Source organism: Stegastes partitus, unplaced genomic scaffold (assembly GCF_000690725.1).
Source record: "Stegastes partitus isolate 25-593 unplaced genomic scaffold, Stegastes_partitus-1.0.2 Scaffold442, whole genome shotgun sequence".
Classification (NCBI taxonomy): domain Eukaryota; kingdom Metazoa; phylum Chordata; class Actinopteri; family Pomacentridae; genus Stegastes; species Stegastes partitus.
The window spans coordinates 135,043-151,170 of record NW_007578173.1 but is presented as its reverse complement, the minus strand read 5'-3'; the positions used below and the strand labels follow the sequence as shown (position 1 = coordinate 151,170).

At 41.8% G+C, this 16,128-nt stretch overlaps 1 protein-coding gene across 1 annotated transcript in view; it reads left to right on the top strand.

Annotated features, from left to right (window-relative positions):
* Positions 1-16,128, top strand: part of serpinh2 (serine (or cysteine) peptidase inhibitor, clade H, member 2) — a 137,441-nt gene that overhangs the window by 28,290 nt on the left and 93,023 nt on the right. The window contains exon 2 of the mRNA XM_008286206.1: positions 9,254-9,307. Within this exon, the coding sequence (XP_008284428.1) occupies positions 9,270-9,307 (38 nt within the window). The 5' untranslated portion in view covers positions 9,254-9,269. The remainder of the gene's footprint in view (positions 1-9,253; positions 9,308-16,128) is intronic.

Here is a 16,128-nt window from a genome sequence, read left to right as displayed (position 1 = left end):
TTGAAGCCATGAAAATTGGCTATTTGTCAACATAGCTAACAACAAACAAGGAGTTTTTCAAATGGTACTTTCTCCATCACTCCACAATGACTTTAAGCATTTGCCAAGTCACACTCAGGCTTGTTGCCCAGTGTCCTTGCTTCAGAAAGTAATCCTTCCCTTCAAAGTCAAGCGTTTACCAGAGAAGCACATGGTCAGAATTGCAAATAAATCATCAAGTTGGGCCCAGACGTCCCACCAGGAGGAAACCACACACATCTATTGGTAAATGATTGGTGTGTGTCTAAGCCTGGTTCCTATAGAGGAGGTAAACAGGCTACTGATGAATGAGAGTCTGTGGTTTAATGAAGTGTGTTTATTACCGGGTGATCAGTGGTTAACGGACAGACCTCCCCTGGCAATATACTAAGAGCACATTACCACAGACAGACAGAGAGGGGGAGGGAGGCAAATGCAAAGGAACTGGGAGGAAAAATGTAATGACAGAAAAAATAGGGAAGCTAATAGAAAGCCAAAGAACAGAAGGAAAGTAAAGGTAGAAGCAGAGAGCTTTTTAATGATCTTGTTTAGCCAATATAGAGACACACACAGACACTAAGGAGATCAGTGGATATATCCAGCTCATAGTAAATATGTCTATATAAATATGTCTGTCTGAAATACAAAATTAATAGTGTAGGTTTTCATATCTCTCCAGGAATCTGCAGTATCACCATACCGGCAATACAATATATCCTCGCATTACACCTTGCCAGACATTACACGTGGGCAAACACACACATAAACACGCTCTGTCAGCTCGTCACTTTCAGTTTTCATTGTTAGTTTATGTAGAGGTAGTTGGAGGAGTTCCTCTCAAGGTCATCTTAATAGAGTTTTCCTTTCCTCGCACACAAGTCACTCACACAACCATGTACTAGTCCCAGCGCCATAAATCACATTCACACGCACGCACACATCCATCACTCTGAGCGAGTCAGAATGACAAATAATACCTCCAACAATAGGTCCTATTCATCAATACGGCCATATGTTTTTCAACAGTGAAAAATGTCGAAATAATGGACCAAAACGTATTCAAAACAAATACGCAGGAGAAATGTTTGAAAAACTTCGTCGCGAGCTAAATTGAAACGGACTATTTCTGGCAGCAGCGAGCCATAAACTTTGAATTTCATTGCATCTTTGTTCTCTGTTTTGTTCGCTCATCTAAAGCAGATCTGTGTTGAGTTAAACCGTAATGTGTAAGATGCAGACAGCTGCTTCACTTAATTAAAATCTGTGCTTTTTTGGGGGGGAGACTATTCCTATCAGTAATAACTACATTGTTAGTTTTGTTAAACCAAAATTATTCTTAAGGAGACGGACACAAAGATTACCAACTGGAAACTGGAATTCATTGGTTAGTTGTCAACTTTTTTTTTTTTTAATCTAATCATTTTTATTTTTATCAGTTTGAGTAATTCTTGAAGAAAAAAAAGTCATAATTCTCTGATTCCTCCTTCTTACATGTGAATATTTTCTGGTTTCTTTACTCCCATTTGACTGTAAATTGAATATTTTTGGGTTGAGGACAAAAACCATTTGAGTGTTGGACTTTTTGGGACACACCGATGAACATTTTCAACATTTTCTGATGATTTGCAGACCTAATCAAGAAATTAATCAACTGATTCGACAATGAAAATAATTATTAGTAGCAGCCTGATCTGGAAATGTCATTCAGTGTAACTTATAACAGGTACAATAATGTCTTATAAAACCTACGTCCTCACCTCAGCGCCAGTCGTCATGTCGCTGGGTGAACTCTGTGCAATAATTGTCAGCTGCAATACATTGTTAGCACTTCTGTACAGATCAGGTCAGGTCAAATCAGTTTTATTTTTATACAGTTGGCCTGAAAGGGGCAGCGAAAGAATTCCTCTTGCCAGGATGGTCAGCCCTGCAACAGATGAAATACACAGTAGAGATATTAATAATAAAATTACAATATAGCGAAAGAGATCGACAATATCAGGTGCAAACATATGACCACTGCTGTAGAATGTAATGCAACTCATCTGCTCTTTGACACTCTCATGTGTAAAAAGAGTATGTGTTAACCTAAGGTGGATTGGTGCATAGCTATACAGACACCTTTTAATACACATAAAACACAGCATATAATTAGATTTACACATCTGTGATCAACTTTGTAAATATACAGGTGCACCTAAATAACTGCTGACTGTAAATTAAGAACATGGATTAAAAAATAAGCATTTCCTAGACGATACAGTGTCACAATTGTACACTACATGTACATCAAAACGATAGTATTCCCCATTAGTATCAAGAATTAGAAAATGTTTTAATAGAAGCCGTATTTCCCGTGAGTTGCCTTGTGTGTCTGCTTCCACTCTCTTTTTTTTCCCCCTCTCCATAGACTGAATAAAAGATAGACGTAGCAACCGGCCCTGAAAAATGAAGCCAACCCGGAAGTGTCAAAAACCTGCAATATCACTACGTCCGCTAGTCCTGGCTCCAAAAAGCCCTGGCTCCCATAGAAATGAATTGGAAAAGAAGTGATCACAGATCACGAAATACTGCATTCCTACAGCTCAGTATTTTTTAAAAATTAATTTTCATGGTCAAGTCCAGAGATCAGGTGGCCAATCTGAAAATAAATCAATACTGAATTTTTAAAAAATCGTCAACATTTTGCGGGGCAAGGGGCGTGGCTGGCTTGATTGACAGTCGGCAGCGAAGATACAGATGAAGCCAGCAGAAGGCGGTAAATGTGGGCGGGCAGAGAGGGCCCGCCTCTCAATCCGTCTGACCAATCGCTGCTCCTATGGTTCCACCCCCCCCTCCGACGATTTTTGCGTCACTGGCTCCAAAAATCCAAGATGTCAACCAGGAAGTAGCAAAACCCTGGCTTCATTTTCTCAGTGCAGAAACCAACAGGTGACGTCACGGTAGCTACGTCCATCTTTTATACAGTCTATGCCCCTCTCTCATGACCACACTGTGACAAGGAGGTGACGAGGCGAAGAGGAGTGGCAACGAGCTGGCTGCAAAATACGGCGCTATTTGGCTTACGGCCGACAGTCGGGGTGAGCTAACAGACACCACAAAGCCTGTTGTAAAAGATGTTTTACCTACACGGACTGAAGGGCGCCAACACGTACGACTCGGCAAAGCGTCTCGCTGACAGACTTGTTCAAAGATTTCAGAGCGCGACCGGTTAGCAAATGTGGTAGATGAAATCATTACACAATTCCCTTAAATATAAATCAAATCAGGCGTGATTTATTGTGTGACTTGTTTCACTAATGTTTAAATTTGATGAGGCAATTAAAGGCAATGACGACTGTTTACATTCTTCTTGGCTAACTTAGTGTACTTTGGCAAAACATCCCTGTATGCAAATACAGCCTTCACATTGGTAACATTAACTCACATTACTGCAAGCTACTAACAGTCTGGTGTTCACAACTATGTGGATTGACAACACCAGTTAGAAATAATCAACTCAATTCCTGCAGAAAGCGGGTAATTAAAATGTGCACTAATGTACTGTTGCACTTACCTCTGCAAGAATTTCTCTTATTATAAGCAGCAGCCTTTTATAATTCCCTCCTGTTGTTTTATGGCTTCTTTTCACATCCACTCCTGCCTTGCATTGACATTGCCAAAATGTTTTCACTCGTTCCTTTTTAAACTATAAACTTTAAGTTCCAGTTTCCGCCATCTACTGCTGCACATTTTTCCTGATGTTTTTGCTGTCGTATATCTTCAGAATCCATATATTTAGGCAGGTGTCGTGTCAAAGTGATAGTTTTGTGACAACGCTAACGTAGATTGTGTAACGTCAGGGATTTCATTTATCTGTTCCAATAGAATCATCGGCTGAAATGCGTCAGTGTGGATGACTTGATGTATAATCAGGGACGTGCAGGTGAAAGTGGTGCCCGTTGACCAATCATATGACCTCCTATTACAATCTATTTGAATATACTCAGACGGAGACGTATGAGGCCAAATAAGGGTTAGATTGGGGCTCTGATGAGGTCCATCAGCCCTGTTAACAATCTGCATTCAGGCACAATGCTGACTGATTACTAATCAGAGACGCTAAGAAACAGCCAGCTGCTCAGCCTATCACGACTTTCTGCAGACACACACACACACACACACACAAAGTAGAGCAGAATACACACAGCGTGTCAAAAATCATGATTGCATCTAGGTAAGGAATTAAGTATAATGCACATAATGTATGCGTTTGTGCACACACAAAAGACATTCACACACACTCTTTTGCACTTTTTCTCTGCGTGTTTCTCACAAACACTCATGTGCACACACACACACACACACACACACACACTGACGCAGACCTCTAACAGCCTTCAATCAGCAACAGTGCCATGCAGAGATGAGAGGACCACACCTCGTTCAGAAAACAACTGAAATCAGTTTAAGGACACGTATTACCACGGTGCTCCTTGTCTGCCTCCCTCCTCCTCCTCACCTTCTCTCTCCCCCCATCCTCACTTTCTCTCTCTCTCTCTCTCTCTCCTGCTCCCTCTATCTCCTGATTTTTATTTTTCATCGTGTACCACCTGAGCTCTTCAAGGTTGCCGCCACAATTTGGGTCATTCAGCTCGGCCCCATTTCAGCCACCCCACACAGACACACACACGCACACATGCAATCACACACCTCCCCCTCTGTGTATTACCTGACACTGCCAGGTGGGAGAGACTCCATTACCGAGTTGAACTCTGACCCCGCTTCGACTGCCTGGCCAGAGACGAGAGATGTGTGGTTTCGCGTGTGTGTGCGTCTGTGTGTGTGTGTGTGTGTGTGGCAGAGGAGAAAGAAAAAGAGGCGAGCAGCTGAAATGAGGCCAGCCTAAATGTTTGTGCGTCAATGAGCTTACACATTTGTTTGTGCGCGCGTGTGTTTAGGCATGTGTGCAGGGGTGGAGGTGGAGCTGGAGGGCTCTGCGTGTCTCAAATGACACCTCTGGCCATTATTAAGTCCACTTTATTCTCCAGTCTCTGGCACATTTTCCTCTCTCCATATGTTCATATTTTTCTCCTGAACCCAGGTCCATAACAATGTTTGCACACACACCAGCATCTTATTAACATTCAAGAAATCCAAGTTGAGTCGAACTTTGGGAGTTGGCTCACGTAAACATCAAATCCCTCTCACAATAACCTGGAAAAGCCTTTATTTTGAATATGAAAAAGCACAATGCATCGTGGTGAATGTTGATATTTGCCTGGAAACTGGCACAGAGTTTTACCCCATCCTGTTATTTTTTATGATAATTGCTATATCAAGTTAGAATTATCTGTAATTTGCCAATTAAGGCATACAGGCAGAGGTGTAATTAAAGTGTCAGTTGAACCAAATTAAAAATAAAACATATTTGCTCACTTACTTTCCAGTGGTTTATATCCATGTAAATACTTGCAGTTTTATTTATCCAGATTTTCAGACACTCCTCTTTATGACTCCTGCCTCTGTGCCAACACAATGCAGGTGAATGAAGCGGTGTTTATGGTTCTCACAGCATTGAGAAATTACATTCAAAACACAACTTCAAACGCTCAGCATTGTTCCAGTTTCTCTGCGTGACCTCACCGTGGGCGTTTTTTCTTTACAAACTGCCAAAGAAAACTGTTGATAGTTTGGTGCAAACAAAATTCCATTCACCTCCATTGTGTTGCTGCGGAGGCGGCAATCTCTACCTTAAATCAGCCTTGAAGTAATGACCTTTGAAAAACGATTTTAGCAGTGGGGCAGAGTAACTAAGTAGATCTACTAAAATACTGGGCTTCGGGTCAGGATTGAGGTGCTACATATTTTAGACATCGGATTGCTTTAGTTATTTTTAAATTTCTCACATGCTTTTTAACTAATGTTAAAGGTTACACCAAAGAGCATAGTGTGGTCAGGTCAACATTGGAGATGATTTGTTAACACCTCTCTTAAATTATTACATGATTTCCTATTAATTAATGTTACCAAGCATCAAAGATTAGAGGAAACCAAAAACAGATTTGTGTATCAGAACTTTGTTTTTTGGTTTCCTACGCATTAATCAACTCATGACCCCTCAGCCTCAGACACCGATGCTTCACTAATGATGTCATATAGAATAAAATATCACTTAGAGAGGGCAAACCTGCACTTTTACTTTAACATTTTAACAATGTTTTGCTGCTAATGCTTATGTACTATTGCTTAAATATGATTTTAGAAATGGTGGAATTGTTATTTTTAGTGTTTTTACATTTCTATATGGGGCTGCAAGGTGGCGCAGTTGGTAGCACTGTTGCCTCGCAGCAAGAAGGTTGCCGGTTCGCGTCCCGGTGGGGGCACCAGAATCTTTCTGCGTGGAGTTTGCATGTTCTCCCCGTGCAGCGTGGGTTCTCTCCGGGTTCTCCGGCTTCCTCCCACACAGTCCAAAAACATGTTGAGGTTAATTGGTGATTCTAAATTGTCCGTAGGTGTGAATGTGAGTGTGCTTGGTTGTCTGTCTCTAAGTGTAGCCCTGTGATAGACTGGCGACCTGTCCAGGGTGTCCCCTGCCTTCGCCCTAAGTCGGAAGGCTTAGGGCGATAGGGATAGGCTCCAGCCGCCCCGCGACCCTAGTGAGGATTAAGCGGTGTATAGAAAATGGATGGATGGATGGACATTTCTATATTTTATATAAAATCCCTCTCCAGTTGTTGAGTTAACCTTTAATCTCTAAGTTACATATGTCGAATTATTTCCATGAAAATAATGGTTTAGATAAATCTTTTCACTTCCTCTACAATGTGCAGCTCACCTGTGGCTCTGCTTAAACACTGTAAGACGACTTTTCACTACACAATGACAAGTTGCAATATTGTGGTAATTCAGCCACACACATTGGAACTGGAAGCCCATTCTGAAGAATAAAAATCACAGACGAAGCCCCACGCCACAAGCTGACAGAATTTAGGTTTGTTACATATGAGAGCCAGGCTGTCTGAATATGTGTTTTTCAGACTGTCATCAGGTGGAAATGCTCCTCCCATGCCTATTTTGCTCATGGTGGGTCTTCTAGCATATAAAAAACACACCACATCGACATGTTAACAAGGTGCAAAACCTGATTTTCCACTGGAGAAAGTAGTCTGAGTACTTCTTCCACCGCTAGGTATTATGAATAAGTATCTTCTATTGATTCAACCTATACTCACTGAAGGCCTCAGTAAGTAGGATGGAAGGTAATGTAGGAGTAGGTGGTTTGAGATCGGCAAGAAAAGCTGGGAGGTAGGCATAAGTGGTGACAAATGAACTGACGGAACAGAAAACAAGGAAAGAATGTCTCCTACGTAACTCAAGTTTCGAGAACAGAAGCTCAAAGGAAAAGACACGGCGGTAGGATTCTGCCTACACTGTGTGACTGACAAGTGGGAAATTTAACGCCAAAACAACAAACCGCTGTATATCTCAGAGTCAGAGATGCAGAAAATGTTGAAAAAGCAGAACAAAAAAATACAATGTCTTCGCAATCTAATCAGGACAGGAGCTACTAGCCAAATTGTTGTTCCTTCCTATGTAGCGCCGCGCTCCTCAGCCCTGTTTACAACATAATCCCCCTAAGCAGCGCACCATGATATGGGAAAAAGAAGAAGAAGAGGAGGGAAGGGGAATTTTGGCTAATGTGTACTGAAGAGTGTGGGAGAGTTTCTGCTCCTCTTTCATCCTGGCTTTTGCACTGAAGCTGCAGGCGTCTCCTGGTGTGAGCTCTCCATCGAGGCAGAGCAACAGCCCCCTTCTGTTTTCTAAATGTGGCCTCCTGCCTCTCTCTATGCCATGCCAAGGCTGCTGTGATGGGCGGAAAGAGGGAGAAGGGTTTCCTCTGTGTGTGCGCAAGGGTTTGTAGGGGTGTCTGCTTGGAGAAGAGGGGGAAGAAAAAAAAACATGTATGTACGCTGCATATGGGTGAATTTTTATTATGCATTCCGCAGCTCTGGCTGTATGTGCATTTGTGTGTGTTTGAAGTTGGGGGAGGTGACTGTGTGACAGAGCGCATTTGACAGAGGCAGGCAAAATGGTAGTCAGATCAGTCGCCGTGGTAATTGGGCGCTCTTGACGTTGTCATTTGCAGCGCCTGGAGATGCCATTACAGCGTGTGTGTTTGTCACTGTGCGTTAGTGTGTGTATACGTGCAGCATCTGTGTATGTGTACAACATGCTTTAACTGCTGCTTCATATTAGGCAGCCCTCAATAACTTAAATATATGGTTCCTTTTATATAGCTTCAACAAGGATGTCTTGTCATAAATGTGTAGGTGCACGCACGTGTGTTTATGCAGATCTGTTCAGTAGTTAATAAGACAAATCCAATGCATGAATATTTAATGGTGACATGTGGCCCATATGGAGCATCAACTACACCGCCCACACACACATAAACATAGACGTGCCCTAATTGTCATGAAAAGCCATTACACACAGCTGATGTCAAATCTGTCATGACTTGAGTACCTCAGTGAGAAGGTTTTCTTCTTAGAACATGTATGTTTTCATACCCGTTTTATAAAAAGTCACAGATTTTTTTTACATGAGTTGCACTGCTGCGCCCCACTTTTTCATTTAGTTGCAAAGTTTTGCAACTTTTGGCGGTGTAACCTGTGTGCCTCTTTTTTAAAAAAAATGTAATTAATTAAATTTTTTTTTTTTAGAGATGATGAAATACTTTAACATAAAAAAATATATAAAAAAATGTGAAAATAAATGCAAATATGCTGTATGGAAAACGAGAATATTTTTAGGTGACATCAAGACAGTAAAACAGTGAAATTTATTATGGTCGTCATTGTACAATTTAAACAAATTAAAATGTATAATAATACAGATTTTTTTATGTAAACATTATTTCCAGGCTTTTTCTTTTTACAGTCAACACACCAATTAATACGTTATTTAAAATTCAACTATATAAATAGTTTTATTTTACAGTCAAACATTGTAAAAGAACAAATTGCCATTTATATAGTATTGATGTGGGCATTATTTATAGTTTTGGTCTGTTTTTTTGTGTAAATTATTACTTTTTGGGAATTTTCCTTATTATTATTCCTTATTATTATTATTATCTGTAATTTAACAAAACAAGGATAATCTGTAAAATCACAGTAAATTGTTAACAAAAAAATAAATCAGTTAAGCACCTTTTTTTCTTTTTCTTTTTCCTTTTTTATTTTTTTCAACACAGTGTGCATTGTGTTGCTATGAAGAGGACGCCGCGACACACCATGATCTCTTGGAGGTGAGCTCTGTTTATTTCTGACAATAACAAATGATAAAGGAAAACCACCATGTAGCTGCCTGTTCCAGCCCCTCTCCCACAGGAGAATAGCACAATAGAGCCGAGAATGTGCTTTGACAATGGGTCTGGAGCTAGTAGCAGGGACTAGTGGTGAGTTTATCACTGACTGGTCAACAGTGCATTCATAATTACAGAAGGCTACAGGCCTCTCTCTCTCCCAAATGAAACCATCTGCTGACCTTTCGCCTAACCAGAAGTGACCCGATGCCCCACGTCTTTGCTCAGACGCGGGACATCAGCAGTGTTTACAGCTGGCATATCAAATGAGATGTGATGATACTGTGTTACTGCAGGAAAAAGACAGAGCGCCGCAAGTTAGCAAATAGAAGTAAACACCATTATCTGAATGGAGTAACAGCAATCAAAGGGCACTAAAACATCCCAAAATACACACTTTATAATTCACGATTGTTTCAAATGAGGCAGCAGGCAAACAAATAGTCTACTAAACAAGCATGGACAAATGTCACTAATATGTGCTGTGCTCATCTTGTACTCCAAATATTATGAAGCAAAAATAGAACAGCAAACTTATTCAATCCTACATGCCAGCCACAAACTAGAAACACTTGTTAGTCTAAGCACTGCTACCAACTTTCTCAGTTAGTTGCACCAGCACAGGAATGAGTCACACCCCACAGCATGGTATTAATCAGCCTTGCACACTGATGAATGCTCGTCTTTGAATACTCTAGTTTTGCACTGACAGTGACTGGACAGCGACTTGAGATTTAATGTTTGCAACAAAATTGAATCTGAAAATATGATTAATGTTGTCACCAGTCTTTTTCCGAAAGGTTGTTTCATTGAATTGCGACAACTCCTTACTTGCTGTGTATCGATAGATGCTACAATTTAAAGATGTTCCCTAAATGCCTCACATGGGAGCCTCAGTGGAAGCCAGCTAGGTGACAGAGAAGCTTCTAGTCTCCTATCGGACCATAAAGTCACGTTCACAACAGTAAAATAAAGTGTTCTATAGTCAGGTTTATGGACAAGTGGAGTTTTTATGTGTGGAACACATTTCAAAAGTCAGTATTCCACTAGATCATGTTGATTTAATTGTGGGAAGCCAAAAATGTGATTGTTATTAATATTCATTTAATTTTGCTGCCTCTGTACCATTAACCATTGTGATTGAATGCAGTAGTTTTTCTTCTCCACTGTCTCAGTCGGTATCTCCCCTCCTGCACCTGCACTCTCAACGTCAGGAGCGTCTGAATCAAGACCTTTCTCACAGTCTCCCCCCCGCTCCATCTACATTTAGTATTTTCTTTATTAAATATTCAACTCCAGCCCGCTTCATCTTCGGAACACAGGAACAGCTAAGTGGGTTGTTTCACGTAATGAGCATCATGCACAACGTGACCATGTGAAAGTTGCATATTTTATTATCTAAGCAAAACTATGTTCCTTCTCAGATCTCAAACTAAATTATGTACAAATGTCAGTGCAAAAAAAAAACCCCCTGCAAATTAGTTGTTATTGCATTTATCGCAATCGTATTACGACTTTCACCCACTTGCTGACTTTTCCCTGCACTCCTTGTGACTACTCCGCCGTGTCTGCTTTTCACCTATAAGCAGAGTAAAATCAACCTATATACTCAGTAACATTTGCATATGTACCCTCAGACACTTCGATACAAACACAGATACTCTACGCTTTCTCAATCCCCACCTTTCTCTCTCTCTCTCTCTCTCTCTCTCTCTCGCCTCCCTTCCTCTATCTGTGTGTTTCATAATGTGTGTGTTGAGTTGACATTTTACCGTTCTCTCAGTGTCGGCCGCCATCTCTCGCTCTGCACCCCTCAGTAATTTCCCCACTGACTGTCTGCTATCTGCCTGTCTGTGCCTTCCCCTGCTCTCTCTCCCTCTATCTCTGCTCTCCTATATGAGATGGTATGCCTGACTCTCCTCCATTTTGTTGCCATGACCTCAATATAGTTTGTCCAGGGCCCATATTTCTGCTGTCTGTATGTCTTCCTGTTTATACAGTACGTCTGTCACTCGGGCCGGCTGTCTCTCGCTGGCATTTCTCTCTGTCTCTATTGATAATGAGCGCTGATCAATTGATTCGTTTGCTGACCTTTACAGACACAGACTGTTAGTCTGGCGTCGCTAGATTGAAAGTAATCAATAGTTCTCCATTAATGATTGAATACATTTTTTTTATTTTTTAAAGCGCAGAGCAGGGTTCAATTGCTGTCTTTAATGGTCAATAACAAAGCAGCCATTTGCTGATCATTTATATATTCATGTTAAAAATCCAATCATTATTCATAGTTTCCCTTAGAACTGTACCAGACTGGAAATTCCACTGAAGCAGCATTAGGCATGGTCCACTGAAACCTGCCGCGCTAAATCCACTGATACCGAGAATGATAATCACAATCATAATTAATTCATATACACTTGGAGAATATCTTATTATAATGTTATGTTACAGCTCAGTTGAAATAAATAGGGCTTTATAAAAAAAAAAAAAAATCGTCTCTCCAGAGGTTAATTCCAGTATTTTTCCATCAGAAGTGTTTAAACCCAACGAATGAGTTAAAAACTGTTCCACCAGACCTGAGCCCAAAATTTGCTTTAACCGCCTGTACGAGAGCTTTTTTCATGATCCTGATGTTTAAACTACATTTAATCAGCTCTCCAAAGAGATACAGACAGAAAGTTTGTAGTATGAGATAATGAGGACAAATGGATGGCTATAGCATATGTACTAATCAGCCACAAAATTAATACCACTGCTTCACTACTGGTGATGTGAATAACTTCAATTATTTAGTTACAATGGAAGAGGTTAAATATAGTAAATAGCTTATTAACAGGCAGCTCTTGAAGATGATGTGTTGGAAGCAGGAAAACAGCATCTGAGTAAGTTTGACAAGGGCTAAATTGTGATTGTAGATGACTTAGTCAGTGCACAACAGCAGGTTTGCAGTTGTTAGTACCGACTAAAAGTGGTCCGAAGAAGGACAACCAGGCACGCTGGTGGCACCAGTTAGACACTCTGGAAAGTGTTCTGCTGGGAAGCGTTCAGTCTTCCATTCACGTGGATGTAGTGTTGATACATACCTTAAACATTGTTGCAGCTCACAAGAACTCCTTCAAGGCAGCAGTGTTCTCTAAAGGCAGTGCCCTCTATCAGCAGCATAATGCTCCCTGTCAAGCTACAAAAATAATTCAGGAATGGTTTGAGGAACATGACAAAGAGTTCAAGGTGTTAACATGGCCTCCCCCAGATCTCTGTCTGATCAAGCATCTATGCTCTGCTATGTGCTGTAAAATCAATTCCCAACCACTGAGGCTTTACCTTGCGAATGTCCTGCTTCCAGAAAACACCTTTAGAGATACATGGACTCCATGCCTTGACAGGTCAGTGCAGTTTTTTCTGCACGAAGGAACCTACACAATACTAGGCAGGCACTTATCAGTGTATGTTGTGTCTGTTTAAGGGTTGTTGAAGATGTACCACAATGTTGCATTTAATGCTGTACAGTACTGAAGTATTTTTTAATATATCATGATTTTTATGGTCTATTTCTCAATATAATTTTTTTCCTGGAGGCCATGGACATTGGCAAGGATTAGATAAGAGGAAAGTACATTGCTCCGATGTGGTTCTTCCACTGATCTTGAGAAGTCAATTAAATAAACATTAAATAAAAGAAAGAAGAGTTAAAGTTGCCGACTCAAGTGTGGTACAGACAACAAAGGAATCACCTTTAACAGCATTTATGCGTCACACTGTTCCGTCAAAGGACTTGAACTAGGTTTGTAAAACCTATGAAAAATATTGAGTTAGATTTTGGGCTGTCAAAATAAACCTGACATGTAAATGTAGTCTCATCAATACAATCCATCCATCATCTATACACCGCTCAATCCTCACGAGGGTCGTGGGGGGCTGGAGTCTATCCCAGCTGACTTTGGGCGAAGGCAGGGGACACCCTGGACAGGTCACCAGTCTATCACAGGGCTACACTTAGAGACAGACAACCAAGCACACTCACATTCACACCTACGGACAATTTAGAATCACCAATTAACCTCAACATGTTTTTGAACTGTGTGGGAGGAAGCCAGAGAGTCCAGAGATAACCCACGCTGCCCAGGGAGAACATGCACACTCAATGCAGAAAGATCCCGGTGCCCCCACCGGGACGCGAACCGGTGACCTTGCTGTGAGGCAACTGTGCTAACCACCGATCCACCTTGCAGCCCATTAGTACAATCAATTATTCAAATATCCCAATCAATTCAGCTGCATCAGGTTGAGATGAAGATGTCAGACGAAGGACTGGCTCATATGTCAACAAACCTATTATCCGTCTGACCTTAGCAGACAAGTTGTTTTGATGTTCCTGTTACTGAGTGTGTTTGTTGGTTTGGTATCAGCTCCTTCTGCAGGAACTCCTGGTATCTTGAACCGTCAAGTTTCCATCTTTTTTTCGTCTAGTTTCAATCTAGTTTGGTGTATTTGCTCCTCTGCCTGTTTGTCTCCGTCTGTTTGCATTCTGCCGTTCTTACTCTCTGTTTATTGACCTTTGCTTTCTGTCTGTCTGCTCATCTGTCTTCCATGTTGTCCTCTTACCTCTCCACCTGTCTGTCCGACTCCAATTTACTTTTCTATATCTGTACCATCCAATCACACACCTTCGCCTTCACACATGCCTTCCTTAAACCTACACCTATACTCTGCTGGGGATGAAGCAAAACACAGGTCTCCTTCTATGAGTCAATCGTGTGTAGATGCACCTGTGCGAAAATGTGTTTGTCTATGTGCAGTTGTGTATCCATTGTTAATTAACCCCCTTCACCCAACTCAACCCCCCCAGGAGTGGCTGTGTGTTGAGCTCGCTCCCTGAGCCCCAGCCTGCTAATCCACACCTGAGTCTCCTGCACAGACACTCGCACGCAATCATACACAATCAAACACACACACAAATCACGTAGTGAGTGGTTTAAGGTGCGAAAGATATGTAACTCGTATAAATCTGTCCTTGTGTGAGAACACAAAAGCATATCAGCACTGCAACACCTGTGCAACAGTGATTGTTGTGTATATCTGTGTGTGATATCACACAGTCTGAGACGGACCACATTATACACACCTGGGAGGATTTCAGACTCATACATTTATACCACACTGCTACACACCCAGTCACATAAAAACAGACATAAACACACCACAACTATGCCGACGTGCAAAACACACACATAGTTGTAGCCAGGCACACCTCTCCAGGGCCTGAGCGCTAGTTGTCTGGCTGTCACTGTGGCATGTTGTGCCAGAGAAAGAGGAAAGCGAGGCTGAAGCGTGCTGTTACGCAACCCACAAAGGACGACAACTGTGTCTCTTGATGACACACACAACGCACACACACAAACCCACAAACTCACCAAGGGCTGGGTCTGGATTACAGCTCTCTGCCTCTTTGTGTGGATACCAGACACGGGTGCCATGCTGCCAATGCAAATGCCAACCCAGATGCCAACCAGTGTGTGTGCGTGTGTGTGTGTTTGTATATAAGTGTGTTGTGGGCAGCAGAAGAGTGACAGCTACAATGCACACACAAGTGGCGAGTATTTGATTGGTGAGCAAACAAGTAGACTGGCATGCATACATACGGCCGGCTGCAGCGCATGCACAGAGACACACAGTTTGGCACATGTATGCACAATTCCACACAAAAAAAATTGCACAAACATTAATGAGCACACACAAGTACACACTCTCCATTGTGACTTTGTAGGAGCAGGAGCTAATTGTCTCTCTGGTGCTTTTTGTTTTGCCATTATGTGCTTTCTCCCCCTACTCCCCTGTTTAAATGGAGATACTGTTCAACACTTTGTGTGTGTGTGTGAGTGTGCGTGTGTTTGCGCTTGTGTACATGAGTGTGTGTGCGTGTGTGTGTGCGTGCGCAAGTGCAAGCATGTATGCCATTTCAATCTCCTCACTTGGACACCCACAAAAACGCTTGTCCTGAAAGAGTCCTGCTGTTGATGTGATTGTTTTATGGCTGTTTCCATATTTGGGCAGATTCAATATTCTATTCTACTGTCTTGCTTGCCAACAGCTCTGACCACGCTATTTGCCTTTCCCTGTCATTCAGGAATGCTTGGGCTCATTCAAACCTAAACACAGCTTGTGTTTATACCACCAGCCTCGTGAAACACTGGGCCCGTTAATACACTTGAGAATTATCCTAAAACAAATAACTTTCAATCGTCAAGGTCAGGGGACTATGAAAATATGTGATCCCTGCGCTACTCGGTCCTCTCTGTGGCGATGTTGAACGTTATGAGCTCGGCTGGCAGTGGAGCATTTTATGGAGCCCATATTAGGGTTGGACGGTGATCAGGATGTTATTGAATGTGTGTCTGGCCTGCTAAATCCGTTGACTGGATGACAGAGCCAACACCGTCAGAGAGGGGCTAAACACTGCTCAAAAGTAGATTTTGCTGAGCCATAGCTCTCTCTACAGTCAATTTCATTTCATTTCATTGCAGAGCTGCGCCAGCACAAGCAAAAAGTCATTGTCAAGTGGGAATAAAGGAGTGTATTTTTGCGGTCGGTGACAGTCCAGGGAGGTGTCCAAAACTGCCTGCTTTATGAGCTTAGTCTCTGGGAAACTATCCGCTGTTGAACCTGCACTGGCCAGGCACAGGTGGCCGGGATTTAATGAAGAGGCTGTGAATGTGGCAGCTTGAAAATGCAGAAAGAGAGCAGCTTTAAAATCATAAAAAAAAAAA